The 26,697-nt window shown below is 59.3% G+C and overlaps 1 protein-coding gene across 3 annotated transcripts; it reads left to right on the top strand.

Moving 5' to 3' along the window:
• The first annotated feature begins 1,742 nt into the window (after window positions 1–1,742).
• LTBP4 (latent transforming growth factor beta binding protein 4) lies at window positions 1,743–24,649 on the top strand. 3 transcript variants are annotated; one of them, XM_039248085.1, is made up of 30 exons: window positions 1,743–2,000; window positions 5,247–5,438; window positions 5,618–5,865; window positions 5,942–6,044; window positions 6,442–6,516; window positions 6,613–6,735; window positions 7,269–7,433; window positions 8,008–8,154; window positions 8,267–8,374; window positions 8,958–9,089; window positions 9,173–9,298; window positions 10,057–10,182; window positions 10,709–10,951; window positions 11,440–11,565; window positions 11,654–11,773; window positions 12,683–12,811; window positions 13,019–13,144; window positions 13,543–13,665; window positions 13,856–13,987; window positions 16,164–16,295; window positions 16,374–16,499; window positions 17,650–17,796; window positions 19,063–19,329; window positions 19,621–19,692; window positions 19,993–20,121; window positions 20,316–20,462; window positions 21,219–21,371; window positions 22,104–22,484; window positions 22,888–23,040; window positions 24,124–24,649. In XM_039248085.1, exons 1-30 carry the CDS (start codon window positions 1,760–1,762, stop codon window positions 24,276–24,278), a joined length of 4,647 nt encoding a protein of 1,548 aa, XP_039104016.1. In that variant the 5' UTR covers window positions 1,743–1,759; the 3' UTR covers window positions 24,279–24,649. The 3 variants fall into 3 exon arrangements, with proteins under 3 accessions (XP_039104016.1, XP_039104025.1, XP_039104033.1); XM_039248094.1 differs by lacking the exon at window positions 16,374–16,499; XM_039248102.1 differs by lacking the exons at window positions 10,057–10,182; window positions 10,709–10,951; window positions 11,440–11,565; ... (1 more) ...; window positions 12,683–12,811; window positions 13,019–13,144.
• Window positions 24,650–26,697: the final 2,048 nt, after the last annotated feature.

The following is a 26,697-nucleotide window of genomic DNA, read 5'->3' as shown; positions in this document are numbered from 1 at the left end:
TTCTCTGTCTCTCTGTCTCTTCCCGGCAACTTGTATCCCAGCTTCTATTTCTCCTTTCCGTGCCAATCAAATTCTCTGTGTCTTTCAAGTCTCCATCTCTCTGCCCCTGTCCCCTGTATTTGTTCTTTCTATCTCTGCCTCTGTTTCTTTCATCATTACCTGTCTCTTGTCCTCTCTGTCTCTCTGTGACTTTCTCTCTCTCTTTCTGCCTCTGTCTCCTCTGCTCTCTCTCTCTCTCCCTTCCTCATCCCTGTTTCTCCCCAAGCCTGTGAAGAAAGTACAAGGTCTGGTCCTGGGAGAGGCATAGGGGTGGGGGGTGGGCAGAGCCTTCACTGGGAGATCTCCTGGCTTGGAAGGCCCCTTCAGCTAGGGCTGGCTTGTGGGGGGAGGGGGTGTCAGTCTTAGCAGCACTGACAGCTCCTCTGCCCTCTTCTATCCAGGCTTCAGGAGGCCCGAGCTCTGTTGAGACGAAGGCGGCCCCGTGGGCCGGGGGGCCGGGCACTGCTGAGAAGGAGGCCCCTGCAGCGCGCCCCTGCCGGCCAGACCCGGGGTAAGAACATCCGCCCTTCCTCTGCCGGGGGGCAGGGGGGTGGGTTCCGGGCCAGATAAAGCCGTCTGGTTCTCACGGTCCAGCCGCCGCCTAGCTGCCCCCCGTTGTAGCTCAGCCCCCCAGGACACGGACCCTCTAGAGACCCTGGCGTCCGGCCGCGCGAGGTGAGCCCGGGACAGGACCAGACGCCGGCCAGAGGCGCTGACCCGCGGGGGTGGGGCCGGGAAGCCAGGCGTCCGAGCTCCCTGCGGCCGAAGAGGGGGGCGCTGTCCCGGCAGAGAGCGCAGCCGAACTAGCCCAGACAACAAAAGCGATTGTGCGGGTTGGCGCCTGCCCGGTCACCGAATGCCCAAAATTGCGGGGCGGCTGGGAGCCAAAGGCCTCCCCCTGCTTCCCCGACACTCCCCCCTGCCCTCCTCCCACTTCAGCTCTCTGCCCCTGGGCTAGCACACCCCCTAGTCTCAACCACTCTCTGAAGTCCCCCTCCTGCTGTGGCCTTCAGCCCAGATGTGTCCCCTTCTCCCTAAAGTCTTCCAGATGTGGGCATCCAGCCAGATGTGAGGACCCCCGCCCACAGCCTCAATCCACCGTTTGCTCTTTCATATCCCTTCTGACTTCTCCTACCAGGTGTGGGGGGTCCTGGCCAGATGTGACTGCATCCTCAAACGTGCCCCCCCCCCCGCGTCCTGCCCACAATCCAGACCCTCAATGCTTTCATGTGCCCAGGTGCACCGACCCTTCTCCTCTCCCCCAGATGTGCCACCTGGCTGCCCAGATGTGCCATGACAGGCCCCCATCCAGATGAAGCCTCTTTCTCTGGGTCTAGGGCGGAGAATCAGCCCTTACCGGCCTCCCCAAATGTGGCCCCCACTACTCTTTCCTCTTTACGGATTCAGCCCTGTCTGGGGGGAAACCGGCCCGCCCCCACCTGTTCCCGTCCCCGCCGCTCCCCTGCGGGCCCCATTCACTTGTTGGTGCGAGGCGGGGGCAGACGGGGCGCCCCCTCCCCCCTGCGAGTCTAGCGCCCAGCCTGCGCGCCTCTGGCTGCGCGCCCAGCCCCACGCGCCCCCGCGCGGCCGCCGGGGAGGGAGTGGTGGGGAGGGGGGGCCTGAGCGGGGGCGCGGCCGCCCTCCCCCGCAGGCGGGCGGGCGCGGCCGGGCCCCTCGGGCGGGCTGGGGCGGCGGCGCGGCGGAGCGCGGCGCTGCAGCCATGGCGGGCGGCGCGCGGGTGTCGCTATTGGTGCTGCTGGCGCTGCTCTGGCCGCAGCCGGTGCCGGGCCGGCCCCGAGAGCGCCTCCGCGTGCGCTTCACCCCCGCTGTGTGCGGCCTGCGCTGCGTCCATGGGCCCACCGGCTCCCGCTGTACCCCGACCTGCGCGCCCCGCAACACCACCAGCGTGGACAGCGGCGCGCCCGGCGGGGCGGCCCCGGGGGGACCCGGCTTCCGCGCCTGTGAGTGCGGGGTGGTGGTCCCGAGGGAGGGGTTCCCAGGGGGAGGAGGATCCCCGGGGATGGGAGAGACAGTCCCCCAGGAGAGGGAGCCCAGATTCTGTGTACAGTAGTGTTGGGGGATCCCTGGGGTGTTAAGGAAGAGAGACTTAAATTCCTGGGTTTCGGGGTTGAGTCTTGAGGATCCCCGATTTTGCAAGCAATGAGGGTTCGCAGGGACCTGTGGCGTTCCACGTGAGGAGACTGGGGCCGGCTTTCATGCCTTTGAATCGAAGTGGGGGATACCAGAATTGAGGGGCCTGGGAGCTTTGGGGAAGGGAGCTCCAATGCTGAGCTTGTAAGGAGTCCCTGGAGACTAAGGGAGAGTTTCAGGGCCCTGAGGGGTGTCCCAGTTTCTGTATGTTTGGGTGGGAGGGATTAGGAAAGGATGGGAGTGCCAGTGAGGAGGGGGATTGGGGTGAGGAAAGTTGATCAGAAGAGCTGAGAGGGAAAGGGACCCTAGAAGAAGGGGCTCTGCAGGACCCTGAGTTGCAAGGGTCGCACGTGGGAGAGAAACCCAAATAGGAGGCCTAGCGGAAGGGGCGCCCCCTGGGGGCAGAGGGGACAGGAGGGTGTGCACCAGGCACCCCTACAGAGGTGGGGAGGACGGTCACCTGTTGGCCCCAGGGCACAGGGATGGCCAGCCTCTCCGGGTCGGGGCCTACCTGCCCCCAACCTCAGAGGCCCTCTGGAGTGGGGAGTGGGGGCCCCTGGCTCTGAGAACTCGCCCAGCCTGGCCCCTAGCCAATCCAGCCCTGGCCGGCGTGAGCTCATCTCCCGCCTGAGCCCCCGCCCGCTGCCACTCCCTCCCTCCTCCCCTTCCTCCCTCCTGCCTACACTCCCTCCCGGCCCAGCCCCAACGCGCCCGTGCCAGGCGCCGTGCCCAGGCGGGTGCCAAGCCCCTGGAGGCACAAGAGGGGCGTGTGAATGGGGGCTGACCTCGGCAGAACCCCAGTGTCCTCAGCTCCTTATTCCTCCAGAGGCGTGGGGCATGGAGTTGGCCGTGCCCATGTAGCAATACGTCCTGGGTGTGGGAGCCCCAAGGGAGCTGGGTGGGGGGCCAGCATTCAGACCAAGAGAAGGCGGAGTAACGCCGGTGGAGGCTGGGAAATGCCCTGAGACCTAGCTGGATTACCATGCCTGCCAGCAGAGACCCTTCCTATTTTGGAATCTTGATTCCTAGTTAAGCCTCTCCTGCGACTCAATTAAGGACGCTTATTAGGGCACTCTGGAGTCCTGGCCTGACTCCCCTAACTAGGGGAGCCCAGAGTCTCAGCCTTCAGACCCTAAGCCTCCTCTCCACCCCTACCAACAGACTCCAGAGACCAGCCCCTCCAGTAAAGTTCCCTCCCATTCTTCTGATGTAATCCCCCAAACCGTGCCCCTTACTCCGTACTTCCCACAGAAACCCTAGATTACAGACCCTATGTAGTGATAACTCCACTCCCCAGCTGAATTCTCTCCACAAAACACTACCATGCTCTTATATTTCCAACTGAGTGCCATCAGAGTCCCCGATTCCTGGCTTTCCAAAGCCTGCTTTTCTAGCTGACCCCCGCCCCCAGGAACTTCTGATCCATCTATCTTCGGAGAACCCCAGAGTTGGTCTTGATCGGCTGATTCTCACAAGAAGACTCTCCGCAGACACTGTGATCCCCCCCCTAGGCAGCCATCAATCCAAAGACTTGGGCACCTAATCCCTTAGCTGAGAGGGGATGGGCGAGCCACAGTATCTTAGAATCTTCCCAGACAGCTGAGGCTCTTGTGTGCTGGGGACTCCCAGGGAATCCCATTTCTCCATGTAAATCCTTTTCTCTGCACCCTCAAACTAGCTGTCCCCTAGAAGGCACTAGAGTCCTGTTTTCTGGGTAACTCTTCCCAAAAGGATTCAACGGACTTCTGTTGAAAGGGAGCTTCAGTTTTCTCTGAGCTAGGTTCTCTTTCCATTCTAGAAACCTTAAGCCATCTTTGAATCCCAGAGTACTGCACTCTCTCTGATCTCCTTCCAGGAGTCCAAGTCTCTTTACCCTTCTAAATTGAAGGGGCTCCCTCCACGCTTTGCCTCTCTCCAGTGTGTGGCTCAGTATCCCACACACGCCTTCCTGGACGGCCCCAACCGCCTGCCCCCTTCCTCCCCTCCGCACAGCTGTCTCCAGCTGTTCTCTGCAGCCCCGGGGGAGAAAGGGAGGGGGTGCCCTCGCAGGATACGTCCGGCCTTCTTTGGCTCAGCGGGCTCGGGGCTCCCCAAGGGTCCGGAATGCGGAGCCGCCGCCCTACCCCCGCCGCACCCCTCTCTTTGTTTACCCCGCCGCACAGCTGGCAGTGCCCCGCCCAGAGGTGGCCTGGGGCCCAGCGAGGGCGCGCAGAGGGGAGAGAAGGCGCGTTCCCGTCGCAGCCCCGCCCCCGGGCTACAGGAGGCGGGAAGGCAGAGCTAGAACTCTGGAGCGGGAGCCGGAGGGGAGGTGGGCGGAGACAAAGCTTGGTGGGTGGGGCTAGGAGGCCCAGAGAGCCGAGGAGGTGGGGCGGGAGGAGCGTGGGGCGGGAGGAGCGTGAGCCGGAGCGCTCGGGGAAATCGGCGTGAGGAAAGGAAGGTGGGCGGGGCTAAAGGCGCAGGTTAAACACCTAGATAGGCGAGCTTTAGACTCCCGCGGATAGAAGGTAATGTGGGCTAGGCGCTTAGGAGGGGAGGCATAGCCAGTGGGCGGAGGTTGAGTGTCGGGGACCCGGCCTGACGGGATGTGCGCGTGCCTAGAATGCCAAAGAGAGAGTTGGGAGACGGGGGTGGTGTCAGGGGGTGGCCAAAACGTCGTTTTAGGCAATGGAAGAGACCAGCGTCGGGTCTGCGTAGCTAGAATAGCAGAAGATCCAGCCTGACGAGGAGATGGGCGGGGCTCAGTGCTAAGGAAAGAACGAGAGTGGTCGCGGCTGAGCCAATGGGCGGGGACAGCGCGGCCTGGGTGGGGCTGGAACTCGGTGGACTCAGCCTCAAAGTGGGGCTCGAGAGGAAGGGCGGAGTGACCTGAAAGTGAAGAGTCGGAGGGCGTGGTGAACTGACGCAGTGGGGGGAGCTCTACAAGAGGGCTGTACGGCTGGACCCAGCCAATGCAGGTGGCCAGGGTTGGTGGGGGTGACAGGACCGCTCAAAGCGGAGCGCCTTACAACTCCTAGGTGATGACGTTAGGGACTGAGTTAGCCTCTCTCTCACCGCAGTCCTGTGTCCCTTGATCTGTCACAACGGCGGTGTGTGCGTGAAGCCTGACCGCTGCCTCTGTCCCCCGGACTTCGCTGGCAAATTCTGCCAGCTGCATTCCTCGGGCGCCCGGCCACCGGCCCCGGCCATGCCAGGTCTCACCCGCTCGGTGTACACCATGCCACTGGCCAACCACCGCGACGACGAGCACGGTGAGGAGGGTGCGGCCAGGGTCCCCTCTGATCCCTCTGTCCACTACCTCGCCGATTCTCTGCCCCATCTCTCCTGCCTTCTCCTGAGTACCCTTCTCCAGTGCCCCTTCCGCCATTCCCAGTCCCAGTCCGTAAGAACCCGAGTAGACACCCCTCTGCCCCGCCGTGCCTCCCTCCAGGCGTGGCGTCCATGGTGAGCGTCCACGTGGAGCACCCGCAGGAGGCGTCCGTGGTGGTGCACCAGGTGGAGCGCGTGTCCGGCTCTTGGGAGGAGGCGGACGCCGAGGCAGTGGCACGGGCGGAGGCGGCGGCGCGGGCGGAGGCGGCGGCGCCCTACACGGTGCTGGCACAGAGCGCGCCGCGCGAGGACAGCTATTCCGATGCCTCGGGCTTCGGTTACTGCTTTCGGGAGCTGCGCGGAGGCGAAGTGAGGAGAGGCCGGTGGGGAGGGGCCCGCAGCGTGCCACCACGCGGGGGCGCGCTCACCCAACGCTTTTCCGCAGTGTGCGTCCCCGCTGCCCGGGCTCCGGACGCAGGAGGTGTGCTGCAGAGGGGCAGGCTTGGCCTGGGGCGTTCACGACTGTCAGGCCTGCTCGGAGCACCTGGGTAAGCCCCAGGGCGTCCCTGAGGGGCTCGGAGCTGGGGAGAGGTGATAACCCCGTGGCTCCTGGTCCCCTGCCTATAGACAAACCCTGTTCACAAATTCTAGCCACACGTACCCTGTCGTGGTGATCATTTCCAGTCTACAGCTTTCCATACCGCTCGGGTACCGCCCACTCCCCTTTCTAACGTTGTTTGCTCTGTTCTCACCCCACTCTTTATGACGTGGCCCCGCCCCTACATTTCTGGAACTTGCCCTGTTGCCTTCTGCCCCGACCGCTTACCTCAGGCTCGCCCCGCACTCGAGCCACGCACCTCTTTTAATCCCTCCCATCCCTTTTTTGTCCCCGCCCATCTATTTTCGCTCCGCCCACCCTGGCCCACGCCCGTCTTCTCTCCACAGGGATTTCCGACCGAGTGGGTACCCCAGATGGCCCGTGTCCAACCGGCTTTGAAAGGGTTAATGGGTCCTGCCAAGGTGAGCGGAGGCGGGAGCGGGAAGGGCTTGGCTCTGGGAGCTGGGCTGGCATGGAGCTCATCCCTGATGCCCCTGAGCCCGCTGCGTTCCTCTTAGATGTGGATGAGTGCGCGACTGGCGGGCGCTGCCAGCATGGGGAGTGTGCAAACACGCACGGCGGGTACACGTGCGTGTGCCCCGACGGCTTCCTGCACGACTCGTCCCGCAGCAGCTGCATCTGTGAGCCACGGGAGAGGGTTGAGGGTGGATCGCCCGCCTGTCCACCCTGCCCCCAGACCCCACCCCAGAGCATCCCTGGGTCTTTAATTCCCTTAGACTCCCCAGACTCCCAAGTCCCCTCAGTCACTCTTATTAGACACCCCCCCCCATCAGAATGTCTCGGACTCTTACACACTCTCAGACTCCCTGCACCTTCTTCAGCCCCTCGAAGAACCCCTCAAACTTTTAGATCCATATCCTTTCAGATCTTCAGACTTGCTTCAGCTTTTCTCAGGGCCCCCAATCCCGTCATCTCCCTGGATCACCGGACCTTCTGCGGATCCTGAGATCCTTCTTGGAGTCTCTCATTGCCGCCTCAGGCCCTAAACCTTTCACACACCTCCAGACCCCTCACCTCTCCTGAATGGCCTTTTCACACCTCTTTGGAATGACCTTTACACCCCCCAACCCCTCCCCGGGACCACCCTGCTGTCTCCCCGCTCCACTGGCAAGCCCGCCCTGAAGAATTTCCTCTGTCCCTCCCCCCCCCCCAGCCCAGCACGTGATCTCAGAGGCCAAAGGGCCCTGCTTCCGCGTGCTCCGCGATGGTGGCTGCTCGCTGCCCATTCTGCGCAACATCACCAAGCAGATCTGCTGCTGCAGCCGCGTGGGCAAAGCCTGGGGTCGAGGCTGCCAGCTCTGCCCACCCTTCGGCTCAGGTGAGCGCCTCCTGCCTGGCCTATCTCTAGACGTGACTCAACACCGAGCTTTCTCTAGGGCCTTGCCCCGAGGTCCTCAGAACCTCAGACTGGACTCCGCCCAGGTTCGATGACACCTTTGGCCACACCCACCCCAGAGACAACCCCCGCCCAGCATCACCCCCAGCCTTGACTACCCCTGGCCTTTGAGATATGCTGCCTGCCCAGCCTTGTCCCCAAGCTTTGGCCAAGTTCGGAGTTCCGGAGACCCTGCCTTCAGCGTCCCCTCCCCAGACATGCCCTTCCTTCCAGAGATGCTCCCCTGGCAACGGAGCTTCTGCCTAAAAGCCAGACCAGATCCCACCCTCAACCCCTGTCCCAAATAGGGAAAAACATCTTTGGTCCCCCTCTTACCTTCAGGGGCGTCCCATTCTTTGGCCACTGTACCACCCTAAACCGACATCCAACCCAGACTCCTGACACACACCCAAGCCAAGCCTTGCCCCCAGTCAAGGCCAGATTCTAGACTCCTCTCTCATTCCCTTCTGCTTTCATGCCCTCTCCCTGCCCCCCTCCCTCACTTTCTTGTTCCTAGAGGGTTTTCGGGAGATCTGTCCGGCTGGCCCTGGCTACCACTACTCGGCCTCTGACCTCCGCTACAACACCAGACCCCTGGGCCAGGAGCCACCCCGAGTGTCCCTCAGCCACCGGGTTCCACCCTCCACCTCTCGGCCACCCACAGGTGAGCTGGTTTCTGGAGGAAGAGATGTAATCTCCAAGGGGCTGCCCTGGCCTCATAAGGAGGGGGACACCCAAATCCAGGTCTCCGCTCGCTGATACCCCTTTTTCACCAGGCTTTCTGCCCACACACCGTCCAGAACCCCCACATGAGCCCAGGCCGGGCCCTGAGCTTCCCCTACCCAGCATTCCTGCCTGGTCTGGTCCTGAGATCCCTGAATCAGGTGCAGTAGAGGGGATTGAGGGCATTGATGGGGGTAGCACAGTCAAGGGTTCTAGGGGGGAGCTCCTAGTGAAGATTCCAGGCTAGGGGCATTACAGCCAGAGGCCTTAAGGAATATGTGGGAAGACAGAAAGGTTTGGAGAGCCAAGTGTCGGGTAACATTAGGAGCTGGTGTCAGGCCTGGGTTCAAGTTCTCTGTTGACTGCACAAGTCATTTAACCTCTCTGAGCCTCAGTTTCCTTATCTATAAAATGAGGATCATTGTGAGGATTCACTCAACTATCCCTGAAGAGTCAGCCACTAAGTAAGTGCTCAGTTAATGTTAGACAATTATTTTGCACCCAGAGGGCACGAAGAACATATCTCTGGCAGAGGACTGGAAAGCAAATATTCAGAAATGGAGACTTTGGGGCAGCAATAAGGGGAATGCAGGCAGAGGATCTGATAAGTCCCATAATAGAGGAGAGGAGGATCAGAGGTGGACGGCTGGGGTGGGGAGAGGCAGAGGATCTGAGGGAACGGTCCGGGGATGAAAGGAACACAGGATTCAGAGATGGGGGAACCCTGGCTGACTGGCCCCCTAGGTCCCTCTGCGGGCGTGTGTCAGCGCAATCCCCAGGTCTGCGGCCCAGGACGCTGCCTCCCCCGGCCCAGTGGCTACACCTGCGCGTGCGACTCCGGTTTCCGGCTCAGCCCGCAGGGCACACATTGCGTCGGTGAGCCTGGCAAAGGGGGTGGACGGAGGCGGGGGGGGGGGGGGCTGCCAATCACCCCCTGACCAGCCCTTCCTTACCCTCAGATGTGGACGAATGCCGCCGCGTGCCACCGCCCTGTGCCCCCGGGCGCTGTGAAAACACGCCTGGCAGCTTCCACTGCGTGTGCGGCCCGGGCTTCCGAGCCGGCCCGCGGGCTGCGGAGTGCCTGGGTGAGAAATCCGCCCCGCCCAGCTCCAGGCTCCACCCCTGCCCGGGTCTCTCTCCAGCAGTTCCCGCCCCGCCCCGCTTCCCCACGCCCCCGGTCCCGCCCCCAGACCCGCTCCCGCTCTCCCTGCGGCCCCACCCCTGCTTCTTCCCCGCCCAGCCGGCTTTTCCCGACGGGGCGGGTCCCTGCTGTACCAGTACCAGTACCAGTACCCGACTCCTTCCCCGACCGGGTCCCGCGGCGCTCCTCCTTTGGCCCCGCCCCCTCCACATTCCGAACTAGCTCCCGCCTTCCCTCAGGCCCCGCCCGTGCCTACAACCGCGGCCACCTAGCACCTGACTCCTGATTCCCACCCACCCTGCCGCACCGGGGCGCCGTACTCTAAACTCCCCTTCCTTGGTTCGGTCCGCATAGCCGCCCTTCCCTCCACTGTCCTGCCTAGATCCTGCCTTTCCCGAATTGTCCCCCTCACGGTTCCCCTCTACGCCTCTGCCCTGGCCAGCTCCCCAGACCGCGTCTTGCCTTCCCTTCCTACCTGCCCGGCCCCCCCATCCGCCTCCTTGCCCGCCTACGCCCCAAACCTGTCCATTCCTTGCTCTCTGTACTGCCCCGCGGCTCGTGTCACAGTCGGGTCCAGGCCCAAGTTTGGCTCCGCCCCTGCCCTCCCTTCATCCCATCCTCCATGAGCCCTTTGAGGGCGGGCGTGAGGGGAGTGAGGGGGAGTGTCTGCCCCGGTCTCAGCCTCCGGCTTTGTGACTACAGACGTGGACGAATGCCACCGCGTGCCGCCGCCGTGTGACCGCGGGCGCTGCGAGAACACGCCAGGCAGCTTCTTGTGCGTGTGTCCCGCTGGGTACCAGGCTGCTCCCCACGGAGCTGGCTGCCAGGGTGAGGAACTGACAGGCTCCGAGGGGAAGGGGATGTGCGGGGAAGGGTAGAGCGGCAGTGCTGACGGATGGAGAAACTGAGCAATGAAGCAGGGGGAGGCTGATTGCTGCGAGACAGGGCCGGGGGGGGGGGGGGCGGCAGGTTCTGAGAACCAGACACGCAGCCTGATGGCTGTAGAGACCGAGTGACATGGAGAGACCAAGTAATCGAAAACAGAAAAGCTGAGTCATTGAGGATGGAGAGGCAGAGGGGTGGAGGATGGAGATGTCAGTTCTGGGGGAAGGGGTAGAGTTACGGAGAACAGGGCAGAAAGAAGCCGGTTGATGCTGACTGGAGTTCTAGGAGGTGGACAGGGAGCTTGGGATTGAAAAGGTAGAGGGATGTAGGATGGCGAATTTGAAGAATGGGGGTGCAGAATGAGACAGACAAGGAGGCAGAGTGACTGATGGAGGTCAAGGAGACAGAGTGGAGCACAGAGGCGCGGGGGACATGAAGGTGTGACCCTGGGCCCCGTACCCCGGGACAGATGTTGACGAGTGCACGCAGAGCCCAGGCCTTTGTGGCAGAGGGGTCTGTGAGAACCTGCCCGGCTCTTTCCGCTGTGTTTGCCCGGCTGGCTTCCGGGGCTCGGCGTGTGAGGAAGATGTGGATGAGTGTGCCCAAGAGCCACCGCCCTGCGGGCCAGGCCGCTGTGACAACACGGCTGGCTCCTTCCACTGTGCCTGCCCTGCTGGCTTCCGCTCCCGAGGGCTGGGGGCCCCGTGCCAAGGTGAGTCCCTGGTGCTGAGTCCAAGCCCGCTTCACCCCCATTTGCTGTGGGGACTGGGGAGAGACGTGGTCGGGGGACAGAGAGGCAGGGTGATGGGGCGTGGTGATGGAGGACGGGGCAGAGGAGTGGAGGGGGTGGGGAGGGTCTGATATACGTCTTCTCCCCCTTTCTGCAAATGTGAGGGTGGTCTCCCTTCCCCCTCCTTTTGGGAGTGGTACTCTCGTGCTTGTGAGACTCCTGGGGAGGGGGCAACTCTGTGGTGGGGGGGGGGCAACATGCAGGAGGTGGTGTCCTAGCTTCGCCCTGGTGGCTGGAGAGACCATTAATGGGGAAACAGGGAAGGAATCTGTCCTCTTGGGAGATGAGAGGAGCCTGGGCAAAGTCCAAGGTCCAAAGTCCAGACTGCAGTGTTGGGGCAGGTGGTGATGGCAGTGGGGATGTTGGGGTCCAGGCCCCTTTGTCAGCCTCACTGATCCCCTCTGCCCCAGATGTGGACGAGTGTGCCCGTAGCCCCCCGCCCTGCGCCTATGGCCGGTGTGAGAACACGGAAGGTAGCTTCCAATGTGTCTGCCCCACTGGCTTCCAGCCCAACGCTGCCGGCTCCGAGTGCGAGGGTGAGGCCGGGGAGGGAGGGAGGCATGCGGATGGGTGAGGGGGGCTTTGGGCTTCTCCTTCAAGGCCACCTTCTCCCCTGTCCCCCAGATGTGGATGAGTGTGAGAACCACCTGGCATGTCCTGGACAGGAGTGTGTGAACTCACCTGGCTCCTTCCAGTGCAGGGCCTGTCCTGCTGGCCACCACCTGCAACATGGCCGATGCACTGGTGAGACCAAGCCCTGGCTATGACCTTAGACCTGCATCATGACCTCTGACCTGGCCCATTACCTCCTGACCTGGACCTCAATTCTCTGGAGCCTGACCCTCAGAGTCTGACTGTGATTCTTGACCTAGATTATGGTCATAATCTGATCCCTATTGCAATTCCTGGCCTGCACCACCACCCTTGACCTTGAATGTAACTTCTGAGTCTGCGGCCCATCAACCCTCAACTTGACTGTGACATTTGACCCTAACCATTACCCCTACTGATAAACCATCACTACAGCCCTGTTAGCAATTGTAACCCTTCTGATTCTGACTGTCCCTTGACCCTGAATGGGACCCATGACCCCTAAACTTGACTGTGACATTTGACCTAACCATTACTCCTGACCATAACCCTTGACTCTCTGTGACCTTTGATCTTGTCTCTTTCATTGACCCTGGCTATTCTCAGAATGTCTTCCCTGGGGTATTGGGTTCATGATCCTTGACCCTGATCCATGACTAAGAGGCAGAATTCTGGACCCTGACTGTTACCCCGACCTGAATTGGTCTCAGATTCCAGTCACTGACTCTGATCCCTGATTCAACAGAATGCCAACCAGACATCCTGGTTTATAATACTTGACCTCTTCTCCTAATTAATTTCTGACCCCAGTCCTTGTCCAGAGTCCCTTCACTGACTCCAGGATCCTGGCACAGGGAGTTCTCAGAAAACCTGACCCACAGGACCCCCAGTTATGGTTGCCAGAATCAGGGAATCTTGGTCTCCCCACCCACTCCCGCCTTGGATCTTTCAGCTCATATCCAACCCAAGACACTACCCACCAACTTCTGAGAGCCTTCTGCCACACGGGGATCCGTCCAGTGTCCTTAGACCGGACCCCTTCTGAAACCCCTGTTCCCACAGATGTGGACGAGTGCAGTTCGGGTGCCTCCTGCGGTCCCCATGGCCACTGCACAAACACCGATGGCTCCTTCCGCTGCAGCTGCGCGCCGGGCTACCGGGCGCCCTCCGGCCGGCCTGGGCCCTGCGCAGGTGGGCAGGGTGGGGAGAGGGCGGGGCGAGGACCCGAGAGCCTGGGGGTGGAGTCTGGGCTCCTGGACAAAGCCTGGTGGGCAGGTAGAAGCTGGACTAAAGGGCTGTGGGTGGGGCTTAGAAACCGGCCCTCTGGGGTGTGGCTTGGGGGCGGAGTTGATGCTTCTTGGGCCCTGACCCCGCAGCCCTATTTCTCCCATACCCTAGACGTCAACGAGTGCTTAGAGGGAGACTTTTGTTTTCCCCACGGCGAGTGCCTCAACACCGACGGCTCCTTTGCCTGCACTTGTGCCCCTGGTTACCGGCCCGGACCCCGCGGAGCCTCTTGCCTCGGTCCGTATCCAGGCTGGGCCTGGACCGGGAAAGGGTGGGCTTTCACCCAGAAAATCGGGCCGGGGAGAGGGCGGAAGGCGGCGCTTTAAGTTTTGGACTGAGGTCTCAAAGCGTCAAAGCCGGCCTTGCGGAGCCTCCTGGCGTCGGCCGGGGAGGGGGGGGTTTGGAGGAGAAAAGGCGGAGTCGGGATAAACTGCTCGGTGATCGGAAAGGACAGGGCCTGAACGCGTCGGGGGGGTGGGGCTCGCAGAGAAAGGAGGAGCCTAAGGCCGGCGGGGGAAGACCTCAGCCAGAGGGGCGGGGCGGGGGCGGGGCGGGGGGGGCGGGGGCGGGGCAGGGGCTTGGTCTGGAATGGTGAGCCGAGGAGGCGGTCCGCGGTTTCGGACACTGTCCCGCAGACGTGGACGAGTGCAGCGAGGAGGACCTCTGCCAGAGCGGCATCTGTACCAACACCGACGGCTCCTTCGAGTGCGTCTGTCCTCCCGGACATCGCGCCGGCCCAGACCTCGCCTCCTGCCTTGGTGAGAGGCGCCTGCCGGGCCTGATCCCTGCCCCTCTGCCTCCCCTGCTCTGCCATGTGTTTCCCCTCCGCTGCTTCCTCCCTTCCCCTCTTCTGACTCTCCTCTCCCTTCCTCAACTTCCCCACCTGCTCTCATTTGCCTCCCAGCCTCCCCTGCTTCCCGCGTCTGACTGCTCTGCCTCCTTCCTCAGACATAGACGAATGTCGAGAGCGGGGCCCGGCCCTGTGCGGGTCCCAGCGTTGTGAGAATTCCCCTGGCTCCTACCGTTGTGTCCGAGACTGCGACCCTGGCTACCACGCAGGCCCTGAGGGCACCTGTGACGGTGAGACTCCTCTCCTCCCCCAGCCCTGCCTGGAGGACTGGTTGCTGGATTGAGCTCCCTGGGGACTGAGGAGGCGCACCCTGCCTTCCGGACTTCAAGGGAGGGAAGAAGCCGCCGACCCATGCACTTAGCTGTGTCCCCATCTCTGTGGTTGAAATAAGCCACCAGGGTGCCCTTGCATTTTCCCCTGGAGGTGAGATGGGAGGATGCGGTGGGGGGGAGACACTCCTACCAGATACCAGGCCAAGCCTCGCTTCCAGAAGCAGCCTCCGTCCCCTCTGCTCCTCCAGCACAGTGCACATTTCAAGCTAGACCCCTTCTCGACATCTTCAGGAAGAACTGTTAGTGCCTCCACAGCTTCCGGTGGGCCTATTAAAACTCCGTTTCTTTCTCTGTGGGCCCCTTGGAGTCTGCCTTCTTTCCACCTTCTACCACTCCCTCTGCTTCCAGCTGTCTTCCCCTCACAGAGAGGCCTGGCCCTGGCTGTCCTGGGGCTATCCTTGCCCAGTTTGAAATTCCCAAGGTTCCACCATGCTGAGCCTTGCCCATTTATTTAATGTTTTATTTATTTCTGAGAGAGAGAGAGAGAGAGAGAGAGAGCATGAGCAGGGGAGGGTCAGAGAGAGAGGGAGATACAGAATCTGAAACAGGCTCCAGGCTCTGAGCGGTCAGCACAGAGCCCGACGCGGGGCTCGAACCCACGAACCGTGAGATCATGACCTGAGCCGAAGTCGGACGCTTAACCGACTGAGCCACCCAGGCGCCCCGAGCCTTGCCCATTTAAATCCCGCCTCCCAAGTTCTATTCCAAGTCTCTCCAGATTCTGTGCCTTTCCCATTCTTCAGGTCGCCCACGCTCCTGCCCCCACCCACTTCCAGTCCCAGCCCTTGCCTGCTCTTCTCATTCCTTATGCCTCCCCTCCCAACCTCCCCTGCCCTGTTTCCCCACCAGGCCCCAGCAGGGTCCTGATGAGACAGGAGGCTGGGGCTAATCTAAGATTTGTTTTTACATGGCGTGTGGGTTGACATTTTGGGGAGCAGAGGAAACGACTGTGGGCTATCTTTCGCTCTCTGGCTGCCAGACCTCTGATCCGTGGAAGCTTAGTTTCAGGGGACCTTATTTATGCATTCATTCCGCAGGAATTCATTAAGCACCTACGATGTGCCAGACAGTGGCAATGAGTCAAAAATCCATGCCCTCATGGAGCTGACAGTGGGGGAGTAGGAGTGTGGGGAGGGAGAGACAATGTAAATAAATGTAAATAAATTCAAGATTCATTCAGCACACAGTTTGGGGGCACACACTGTGTGTCAGGCACAGTTCTATACCCTGGGGCTACAGAGGGAACGAGACAGACACAAGTCGCTGCCTTATGGAGGTTATAGTTTAGGGAGGTGACAGTTGGCACACTAAAAAATACATGGATATTTTTGACATAATATAATGCTGGTCAACTTTAAGAAGGAAAATAGAGGGGTGCCTGGGTGACTCAGCTGGTTAAGTAGCTAACTCTTGATCTCAGCTCAGGTCTTGAGCTCAAATCCCACATTGGGCTCCATGCTGGGTGTGAAGCTTTCTTAAATAAAAAAGAAGGAAAATAGAGCAGGGTAAATGGACAGATGATAGGGCAGTGGGGGGACGGGTATTAGGACCTAGACACTTGAGTGAAGTTAAGGAGGGAGCCCTGCATGGGGCGCCTGGGTGGCTTAGTCGGTTAAGCGTCCGACTTTCGCTTAGGTCATGATCTCACGGTTCGTGGGTTCGAGCCCCGCGTCGGGCTCTGTGCTGACTGCCAGCTCCAAGCCTGGAGCCTGTTTCAGATTCTGTATCTCCCTCTCTCTCTGACCCTCCCCTGCTCATGCTGTCTCTCTCTCTCTCTCTCCTAGAAATAAACAAAACATTAAAAAAATTAAAAAAAAAAAAAGGAGGGAGCCCTGCAGACAGCTGAGGGAATCAGTGTTCCTGACAGAGGGAATAGCAAGTGCAAAGGCCCTGAGGTGGGACCATGTTTGGACTATGTGAGAAATGGCGATGGGACCTTAAAGAGTCTCAACACTTTAGAAGCTCAGACTCTTAGGATATCAGATTTATAGGGACTGTTCAATCATAGGAACTGACCGGAAGCAGCATCAGGGACTTATGAATCCAGGCCTGTGACTCCCCCACTCTTTTGCAGATGTGGATGAGTGTCAAGAATATGGCTCAGCGATTTGTGGAGCCCAGCGCTGTGAGAACACCCCCGGTTCCTACCGCTGCACGCCGGCCTGTGATCCTGGCTATCAGCCCACGCCAGGGGGCGGATGCCAGGGTGGGTGTCCTCAGGCACTGGGTGAGAGGTGGTGGGCATGGAATGCCCAGCAATGGCCTGACCGTCTGGTGGTTTCAGATGTGGACGAATGCCGGAATCGGTCCTTCTGCGGGGCCCACGCCGTGTGCCAGAACTTGCCCGGCTCCTTCCAGTGCCTCTGTGACCAGGGATACGAGGGGGCCAGGGATGGGCGTCACTGCGTGGGTACGGGGCTCCAGGGTATGGGTGGGGCCAGAGGGTGGGCAAGAGGTGGGTCCCGCCCTGCTCCTCTCCTTAGACTTCAACAAATGTGAGTTCACACTTGGCAAGTGAACAAATATGAAAAGACACATTAGGATTGTAGACTTCAGACTCTGGAATGTACAGCATTTCTGTTATCAGTCAGGACCCTTCTGGTCGCAACAGAAACCCTATGCTTTCAGATCTTGTTTGGGGAGGGCTTAAAAAAATACATGCATAAAGTCTGTAAAATGCACACTAATCTTTTCTTTTTATATTTATTTTTGAAAGAGAGAGAGACAGAGTGCAAGTAGGGGAGGGGCAGAGAGAGGAAGACACAGAATCGAAAGCAGGCTCCAGGCTCTGAGCGGTCAGCACAGAGCCTGATGTGAGGCTCGAATCCATGAACCACGAGCTCATGACGTGAGCTGAAGTTAGACACTTAACCGACTGAGCCTCACAGGCACCCCTACAGATATTTTTATTTGAGGCTCAATTTACATACAGTGAACTGCATGATCTTAATGGTACATTCTTTACATTTTGCCAAGTACACAAGCTTGGTTTCTTTGAAAAAAGTTAAAACGGTGATGTCTTGGAATGTTTGAATTCTGGGCTTGCTTGGATCCAGGAATTCTAACAAGGCGAGCTGTGTTTCCCTCTCACCTCTGCTTTCCCCTGTTGTGTTTCTGCTCAGGCAGACTCTTTTCACAATGACAAAGAAGGCCTGGCACCTCTAGGCTCACGTCCTCAGCTTGGCAACCCCTGGAGCTAAAGAGGGGGGGCTGTTTCTTGGTAGTTCTAGCAAAATCCCAGGACTCGCTTTGATTGGCCCAGCTTAGTCACCGCCTATCTCTCTGAACCAGAGAAATGCAGTCATCGGGTTGGCCGTGCCTGGGACTTGCGCCCACCGCTCAGAATAGGCTTAACCCTACTCATATATACAGGAGTTGAAAATGGAGGGCCAGAGGGCTCCCTAGGAAAGTTCAGGGTTTGTCACCAGCAGATAAGTGGATGATGGGGTCTGGGCCATGAACAATACCCATTCTGTTTGAAAGCTCAGACTTCTTAGAGCTTTGGAATCACTGACATCTACAACCATTGACTCTCTGCCCCTTCTGTCTCTTGCTCACAGATGTGAATGAATGTGAAACACTACAGGGCGTTTGTGGAGCGGCCCTCTGTGAGAACGTCGAAGGCTCCTTCCTGTGTGTCTGTCCCACCAGCCCTGAGGAGTTTGACCCTATGACTGGACGTTGCGTTGCGCCACGAACGTCTGCTGGTAAGACTGATGTCTCTGTTTAACTGATGGCTTCAGGGCTCGCAGAAGAATGATGTGGTCTAACCATTCCTGGCGTGGGCAGCTGCCATCAGTTAAATGCTATTGTTTTAAATGACAATAAAACAGTCAGAACATGGGTTAACTCAGGGTCAGCCCTGTCCCTACCAGATTCCTTCAGTCAACAAATGTTCACAGGGCATCCACTGTGTTTAGGCCCTGTTCTGGGTACCAGGGACTCGGTAGTGACCAGGAGAGCACTCTGTCCTTAAGGGGCTCACAGTCCAGTGAGAGCAGGCAGAGATATCAGCAGAGAGTGACAACCAGAGAAATAAGGGCTGGAAGGAGGAAGCGCAGGCCAGAAGGAACAAGGCTATGATGGGGGAAAGGCTGGGGGATTATGGGAATCCGGAGGAACTGCCTATCCCAGCCAGAGAGGGACACGAGAGCTTCCTGTAGGAGGGGAGGTCTGATCTGAGAGCAGCAGGAAGAGGAGAAATAAGCCGGACGAAGTGGGTGAGGGAGGGCCTTCTGGACACAGGACACAGCAAGGGCAAAGGCCTGGCAAGAGAGGACCTGACACATTTGAGGAACAAAAGCGAGTTCAGGGTGGCATGCTGGGCAGGGAAGGGGAGGGGTGGGGAGAAGCAAGGCCGCAGAAGGAGGCAGTGCCAGGCCACACTGATTTACCCTCGTCATGGCGGCTGGCCTTTCCTGAGGGCACTGTGGCACTGTGGGAGAGGGGTATAATCAGAATCTGGCTGCCACGTGAAGGTGGGCTGGAGGGGGGTGATGCTAGGGGCCGGGAGCTTCGGGAACATCCAGGGGAGGGGACCGGGCAGCGGAGGACAAGACTAGACCGAGGCAGGGGCCGTGGGAGAGGAGGGGAGGGTGGGTGGCCAGAGGCGAGAGGCCAAGTGGAGAGGCGGTGGGCTGCCTGGTGGAGGGGGGAGAGGAGTCCAGGCCCAAGCTTAGGTTTGGGGAGGAAGCCTCTGAGGCTAGGTGGGGACAAATTGGATGTGAGGACCCAGGAGGTATCCAGGAGGCCAGAGAACTCCCCGCCCGCCAAACTGCAGCTGGGAGGACAGGCCGGACACCTGGGAAGGTGTGAGGTCAGAAGGCAAGAGACGCCGAAATGACAGAAGGTGAGAATGGGAGAGACGAGGACAGATGGTGAGAGGTGTGGCCTCTGGTTCAGCCTCAGTTCGGGGGCCTCAGTTTCCTCGTCTGTCACATGGGGGTGGGAGCTAAAGCCCTTTGTTTCCCCAGGCACATTCCCGGGCCCACAGCCCCAGGCACCTGCCAGCCCGGGTCTGCCCGCCCGGCCACCTCCGCCTTCCCCACCCCGCCGGCCCAGCCCACCTAGGCAGGGCCCCGCGGGCAGTGGGCGCCGCGAGTGCTACTTTGACACCGCAGCTCCCGATGCATGTGACAACATCCTGGCGCGGAACGTGACATGGCAGGAGTGCTGCTGCACCGTGGGTGAGGGCTGGGGCAGCGGCTGCCGCATCCAGCAGTGCCCTGGCACTGAGACAGGTGGGCATGGGCTCCTGGGTGGGCATAGGGCTGAGGGTTTGGGGAGAAATAGGTGGGCATGCGGCTGGGGCAGAGGACACATCTGGACATGGGCTGGGGCACTGGGACTGCGCGGGCAAGAGTAAGCTGCCAGCGAGGTGTGCATGAGGCTGGGAGGTGGGCACAAACAGGCACGCGGCCTGAAGACTTGGGTGAGCGGGGGGCAGGAGACAGATGGGAGGCAGCAAGCCCAGGGCACAGGGCAGGGGCCCCGTCGAGGGTGTCTGGGCTCAGCTTTGTCTCTCTGTGCAGCCGAGTACCAGTCATTGTGCCCCCATGGCCGGGGCTACCTGGCACCCAGTGGAGACCTGAGCCTCAGGAGGGGTAAGAGGAGACTTCAAGCCCTATTCACCCTCAGTCCCCAGACCCAGCTCCATCTCACCCTCTCTGTTTTCTTCATGTCTATCTCCCACCCTTTTTCTCTGTCTCCACCCCGCCCCCTCGCCTGTCTCCACCTTACTCTATCTCTACCTCTGGGTCTCTGTCGCCACCTTTCGGTCTCTCTCTTTCCCCGGTCAAGCCTCCGAGTCACACATTCATTTCCCCCCATCCAGCGCCCCACACTCTGGCCTGCCCCGTATCTCTTGGTGTGGGGCACGCCGCCTCTGACCCTCCTTCCCACAGATGTGGACGAGTGCCAGCTCTTCCGAGACCAGGTGTGCAAGAGCGGCGTGTGCGTGAACACGGCCCCGGGCTACTCATGTTATTGCAGCAACGGCTACTACTACCATGCCCAGCGACTGGAGTGCGTCGGTATGAGCTCCACCTGCTCCATTCCACACCCCCCCCCTCCCCAACCCTCTACCAAGCCAGCTCCTCCCTGGAAGGTCGCCACCCCCAGCAGGAAGTCTTTCAAGTCTAGACTCCATCTATCACACTGTCAACGCGATGGGGAAGTGGGAAGGGCTGGAGGGCTACCTCCTAACCACTCCGCTACGCTTCCCTAGATAATGACGAGTGTGCAGACGAGGAGCCGGCGTGTGAAGGCGGCAGCTGCGTCAACACCGTGGGCTCTTATCACTGCACCTGCGAGCCCCCACTGGTGCTGGACGGCTCCCGGCGCCGCTGCGTCTCTAACGAGAGCCAGAGCCTCGGTAGCCCCGCCCCCGCCCCGCCCCGCCCCTCACTCCCAGGGCTCAGCCCCATGCCCGCATCAGGCCACGCCCCTCGCGCAGTGCTCGGCCACGCCCCATTGAATCTCGGTGTCTGACTCTCCTAACCGGCCAGCTGGCCTGGTGTCCGAGACTTGCCTTAAAGCCAAGGTTCTGGAGGAGCCTGCCACGTGCTGGCCGTGTGTACCTGCACGTTGCTTATCGCCTCTTGGCCCCGGCTTCCTTTGGGGACATTGGGCGGGATTACCTTACATGGTGGCTGTGATGAATTTCATTTTCAGGACCGTTATGGGACCTGGGCTTACTAAGTGCCAAAGCCGTGCTTCCTCTTATTAATTCCCTGTGTGTCTCTGTCTCTAGTTGTTTTTTGTTTGTGAACATCTGCCACTCTCTGGGTCTTTGTTTCTAGGACTGTTCCTTTTCGTCTCTCTCTGCATCTTTGCTTTCCTGTTCTTCTTGGATTCTCTGATTCTTCGGATGTGTTTGTCTCTATCTCTTTGGGTCCTTTCTTTTTGCTCACTGACGCAAACTCTTCTCCTTCCACTTCCTGTCCCTACATTCCCCCCACCTCCCTTTCTCCTCCCACATCACTGCCTCCTGTCTGACCAAGCCCTGGAGCTATCTCAGAGGCCTTCTGGGAGTCAGCCTGCAGCTGAGGAGAAGCGACTGGCGTTAGGCACAGAGTCGCAGGGCAGATCCCACCTGTCCCACCCTGATGCATGCTGTCTTTGCCTTCAGATGATAATCTGGGAGTGTGCTGGCAGGAAGTGGGGGCTGACCTCGTGTGCAGTCGCCCTCGGCTGGACCGCCAAGCCACCTACACAGAGTGCTGCTGCCTCTATGGCGAGGCCTGGGGCATGGACTGTGCCCTCTGTCCCGCCCAGGACTCAGGTACTGCTGCCTGCCGGGGTCAGCCTCAGAGGCCAAGTCAGCTCATGAGACACCCCCCCCCCCCGCCCCCCCCCCCCCCCCCCCGCCTGCCAAATCCTGGACTGTTAGACCTCAAATACCACCAGCTCTGGCCCACAAACTACCTGGTCAGAGCTCACAGAGCCCCGAGTCCTAATGTTATGGACACTCACTTCCAGGTGCCCAAAACTCCAACACACAACCTCAAAGTTTGGCTCTTAAAACCCCTGAGTCCCCCAATCCTTAGCCCATGGGAACTCAGCCCAGGCCCAAAGCCCTGGTCCTTGGTCCTCAGACCTCCAGGTCCCGTGGCTCAAATCCCCTCCTACGCATCCTGGCCCCTAAGCCCCCCAGTAGCAGTCCTGGGACTCCCTAGTATGGTCCTTAAAACACCCCTGTGCCATCTCTCTAGGCCCCTAGTCCAATACCCCATGGGTCCCCCAAATTCCAGCACTTGAACCCTGATTCCTAGCAGCAGTACTTAGTACTCTCTATCCCAGTACTGTGGAATCCCAGTCACAGCCCTCAGCCCCCTAATCCTGACTCCAGAACCCTTATCTGGACCCTGCAATCCCAGCCCCCTCATCTGAAGCCCCTCCCATGCCTCAGCCCAGGGCCCTCCTCCTTCTCTCTCCTCTGGGCTCCTCTTTCCAGCCCAGGGACATGGATGGTGGGTGCTGAGCGCTAACCATGAGGCTTGGCTCATGTTCACAGATGACTTTGAGGCCCTGTGCAACGTGCTGCGTCCCCCTGCATACGGCCCCCCGCGGCCAGGTGGCTTTGGACTCCCTTACGAATATGGCCCTGACCTGGGTCCCCCCTACCAAGGCCTTCCCTACGGGCCTGAGTTGTACCCGCCACCCGTGCTACCCTACGACCCCTACCCACCACCTCCTGGGCCCTTCGCCCGCCGGGAGGCCCCCTACGGAGCACCACCCTATGACATGCCCGACTTTGAGGATGACGGAGGCCCCTACGGTGAATCTGAGGCTGCGGCGCCACCCGGCCCGGGAAGCCGCTGGCGCTATCGGTCCCGCGACACCCGTGGCTCCTTCCCAGAGCCTGAGGAGTCACCCGAAGGTGGCAGCTATGCTGGTGAGCACTGCGGGCGAGGGATGGAGACTGAGACGAGGAGTTAGGTGTGCAAAGAGATGGAAACGGGGGGGGGGGGGAGGGAGTGAGATCCAGAAACAGAGAAGCCAGGGGCGGGGACTTTGGCTCAGAGAGATGGAAAAACAAAGATACAGTAGGAGAGAGCGACAGAAAGTACTGATGAAGAGGGACAGAAACATACCTGCAGACCAAGAAGGAGCTAATGACTCGGAGCAGAGCTAGTAAAACCTGGCTCCATGGCGCCCCCCACAGCCTGGGAGCCGGACGCACGGTTTAGAAAAGGATATCCGGCCAGGGATTCCCCCCCCACCCCCCGCCACCGTGGGGGTTTAAGGCATGAAAGGCAGAGACCCCGAACCACCAAGGCGTCCCTCATTCTCCGCAGGCACCCTGTCTGGACCCTACGAGGGACTGGAGGAGGAGGAATGCGGGATCTTGGACGGCTGCGCCCACGGCCGTTGCGTGCGCGTCCCAGAGGGCTTCACCTGCGACTGCTTCAGTGGCTACCGCCTGGACATGACCCGCATGGCCTGCGTCGGTGAGGGGCGGGCAGGGCCAGCCTGCGCGGGTTGACGGTGGAAGCCCTGACCGGAGGCCGGTGGGGGTGGGGGGTGAGAGGGAGCGGGGGAGGAGTTAGGGACGTCAGGGTGTCGGCGGGACCAGGAGGAGCAGGAAGTAAGTCCCACATAGGGATGGGGCGGGCCTGAAGCAAGCGAGGTCAGGCTGCGAGGAAACCCGAGCTTGACCTTCGGGCGGGGGGCGGGGCTGGAAGCAGGATTGAAGAATCCTGTAGAATCCTGCAGGTGTGATTGCTAAGGATTCCCAGGGCTACCTTGGGCAATTTGCTTGACCGCTTTGGAGAATTCCGTCTTCTATGAATGGTGTCAGCCTAGTTCAGGCAGTAGTAAAGCAAAGTGCTTACGATCAGGGACTCTGGGGGCGTCTGACAGACCTCAGGCTCAGTCCAGCAACTTGCTGTGCGACCCTGGGACAGGTCACTGTCCCCTTTTTAGTTTTTCTCATTCGAAAAATGAGCATAAGTTGTAGAATCCGTGTCACAGAGCAGTGAACATTAACACTGACATACAGTGACACTGAGGCCTATGTGTAAACCAAGGCTCAGAAAAGAACTGAGTCCGCCAAGGACTCACAGTCAAGAAACAGCAGGGGACTAGGCACTCAGAGTCTGCGAACTCGCTGGGCAGAATGTGGGCTTGTGTGATACTGGGCAAGGAGCTTCCCCGCGCTGGGTCTCAGTCTGCCCTATGAAAACAGAATCACTCCCCACCTCAGGGTTATTAGGATAAATACACATATTGTGCTTTAAACAATGTCCGGCATAGAGTAAGCATGCACTGTTGTGATATCATCATCAGTATTATTTTCCTAACAAAATCCTAGTGTCACAGGGGCTACCGTACCCATCTTAAAGAACACAAAGCTGAGTCTCAGCGATGTTAAGCCACTTGTCCGCGCTCACACAGCCAGCAGGTGGTAGTGGTTGGATTGAACTCCAAGCAGAAGGCTCAGCACCCCTTTGCCCTTAGGAGCCCCAGGGGCCAGACAAGAGGGCTCCAGGGTCCCCAGCCCCGAGTGGAGCTCCTCGTACCTCTTTCCGCAGACATCAACGAGTGTGATGAGGCCGAGGCGGCCTCCCCGCTCTGCGTCAACGCACGCTGCGTCAACACCGATGGCTCCTTCCGCTGTATCTGCCGCCCAGGATTCGCACCCACGCACCAGCCGCACCACTGCGCGCCTGCCAGGCCGCGGGCCTGAGCCCCGACGGCCCCAAGCTGTTTGCTCCGCGCCTGCGCACGCGGGTCCCTGCCGCGCACGCTCCCGCCTGCTTGCGCGCATGTGCACTTGGCGCACGAGTGGTTGGAGAGGAAGGAAGCACGAAGCAATGGAAGGAGGGATCCCCTTCCCTGCTCCCGCCACCCTCAGCACCTCCTACGGACACTGCCGGGGCCCCGGGACTAGCCCACGGGGCCCTTCACGTTTCCTCTACTTTTTATGAAAAGTTTCCATTAAAAAAAAAAATACAACACCTATTTTGTACCTTCTGCCTCTGCCGGTCTATGTTCCCGAAAGTCGCTCCAGAGTTTGTTCTCTGAGCCACTAAATTACATCCTCTTCTGCATCCTTGACTCTGTGTCTGTCTCTTAATTTCCGTGCCTCTGTCGCTTGGTCTTTCTCCTATGTCCGTTTCTGTCTTTATCTCGGTTTCCTATCTGCTGTCTTTCTGCTTCATGTTCTCTGCCCAATGCTCTGTGACCCAGGGACGTAGTCTCTGTTTCTCTTTTCCTGTCGGTTTTATTAGCTCTGTCATCTCGAGAGAGATCTTTCCCCCGTGTGGGGCCCTGGAAGGGGATGAGATGGGGTGGCCTCAGACCCTGCTACCTCAGCTGGAGGGGCCCGCAGATTTCCCATACTCCCCTTCCATAGGACACTGAGGAATCGCTACCAGAGCACCTGACGGGAGGGCTTTCAGGCTTGAAGGGGCTCAGAACTCCACCAAAGGGGTGATGGCTGCACAAGTCTGTACTAAAATCACTTTAATGGGTGAGTTGTATGGTACATGAATTACAACTCAATAAAGCCATTAAAAAGGAAAGAAAAAACCCCTCTACAAAAGCGGTCCGGAAGTGACCCTTCAGTTGATACAGGTAACCCCGCCCAAACACTTACCTTTCATTCAGTCACTCAACAAATATTTTACTTTGTAGTAAATTGGGGACACAAGCAAGCTTTAACCCAGCCTTAGAGGGTGGGAACTAGGAAGGATTCCTGGAGGAGAGATGTTTCAGCTAAGACTTAAGTGATGTCGGGAAACGAGCCAGATAAAGCGCGGAGGGGTGGAAGGAAAACATCTGCAAAGGTCCAGAGTTCAGGAGGGCAGATATCTTTTTTTAAAATTTACTGTTTATTTATTTTTGAGAGAGACAGAACCTGGGCAGGGGAGGGGCACAGAGAGAGGGAGACACAGAATCCGAAGCAGGCTCCAGGCGCTGAGCTGTCAGCACAGAGCCCAACACAGTGCCTGAACTCGTGAACTGCGAGATCATAACCTGAGCCGAAGTCAGATGCTTAACTGACTGAGCCACCCAGGCGCCCCAGAAGATAATTTTTGATGCTTTTTTTTTCTCTCAGTCTGTCAGTCCCTGTGTTGAACAAAGATGATGACATTTTTGGTGCCTAAGAAATCCCTGGTCCCTGCCTTCATGGAGCTGCAGTGAGGGACACAGACACATTTCCAGACGTGACAATCTGTTCTGGGACAGGGAAGGCAAAGGTAGAGGGGTCAGGGCCCAGAGGGGAAGATCCGAGGCTGTGGTACCCAGAGGAGGCATTTTATGAGTCTGTGAGAACATCAGGGAAGGCTTCCTGGAGGAAGAGATAGAGTTCCAAACAGTCTATGTTTGGAGTTCTAGATCCCTTTGAGGATCTGTTAAAGCTCTGGACATTCACAGAAGAAAAACACAAACAAACGCAGGGAATTCTCTTATTCTCATTCCCTCCAGCACGCCTGCCTGGAAGCCCATGGACGCCCCATTTCCTCCCACGACCACCTTGCTGTACAAGTGTCCCAAGAATGGGGACGGGAGTGGCCAACAGTGTCGGCAAACTTTGAGGCCGAATTTCAGCCTCATGGGAGTGGGGTGGGGTCTTGAGAACCCCAATACCCCTCGCACCCTTCCCCCTGGGGTCTGGAAAGTGTATCAAGGATCTCGCCTTTATCCTGCCTACATCCCCCGCACAATTCTCAGCCTTGGCGACGTGGAGCCCTGGGCACAAATCGGGGACCAATGCATTCTCGTCTGGAATGTCCAGAGGGAAACAGTCCAAGGGGTCACCGCGCTCACAGGACAAGCGCCGCAGCGGTCCCCGAGGGTCACTGAGCGCCTGCGCATCCCAAGCCGCCCTTGCCCCCTAGTGGCGGATGCTCACACAGTTACCAGCGAACACATTGGGTTTGCACATTGGGTTCATGATCCAAGTAGTGTCTGGTATAATGATTAAACTCTTTTTCTAAAAAGGTTTATTTATTTTGAGAGAGAGAGAGAGAGAGAAGGAACAGAGAGAGAGAATCCCAAGGGCAGGCTTCACTCACAAACTGGGAGATCCAACTCACAAACTGTGAGATTTGAGCAGAAAGTCAGAGTCCAACACTTAACTTACTGAGCCACCTAGGCGC

The sequence above is a fragment of the Hyaena hyaena genome, unplaced genomic scaffold (genome assembly GCF_003009895.1).
Source record: "Hyaena hyaena isolate Hyena2069 unplaced genomic scaffold, ASM300989v1 scaffold_9, whole genome shotgun sequence".
NCBI classification, from domain to species: Eukaryota; Metazoa; Chordata; class Mammalia; order Carnivora; family Hyaenidae; genus Hyaena; species Hyaena hyaena.
The sequence above is the reverse complement of the archived record's forward strand: the minus strand, read 5'-3'. Positions and strand labels throughout refer to the sequence as shown.

Excerpts from the sequence above, each read along its gene's own strand:
- LTBP4 (XM_039248085.1), top strand. The coding sequence starts at position 1,760 with ATGGCGGGCGGCGCGCGGGTGTCGCTATTGGTGCTGCTGGCGCTGCTC. Across the intron at positions 6,736-7,268 it reads GTCCCGCAGCAGCTGCATCT|CCCAGCACGTGATCTCAGAG; the intron begins GTGAGCCACGGG and ends CCCCCCCCCCAG. Across the intron at positions 23,041-24,123 it reads GACCCGCATGGCCTGCGTCG|ACATCAACGAGTGTGATGAG; the intron begins GTGAGGGGCGGG and ends CTCTTTCCGCAG.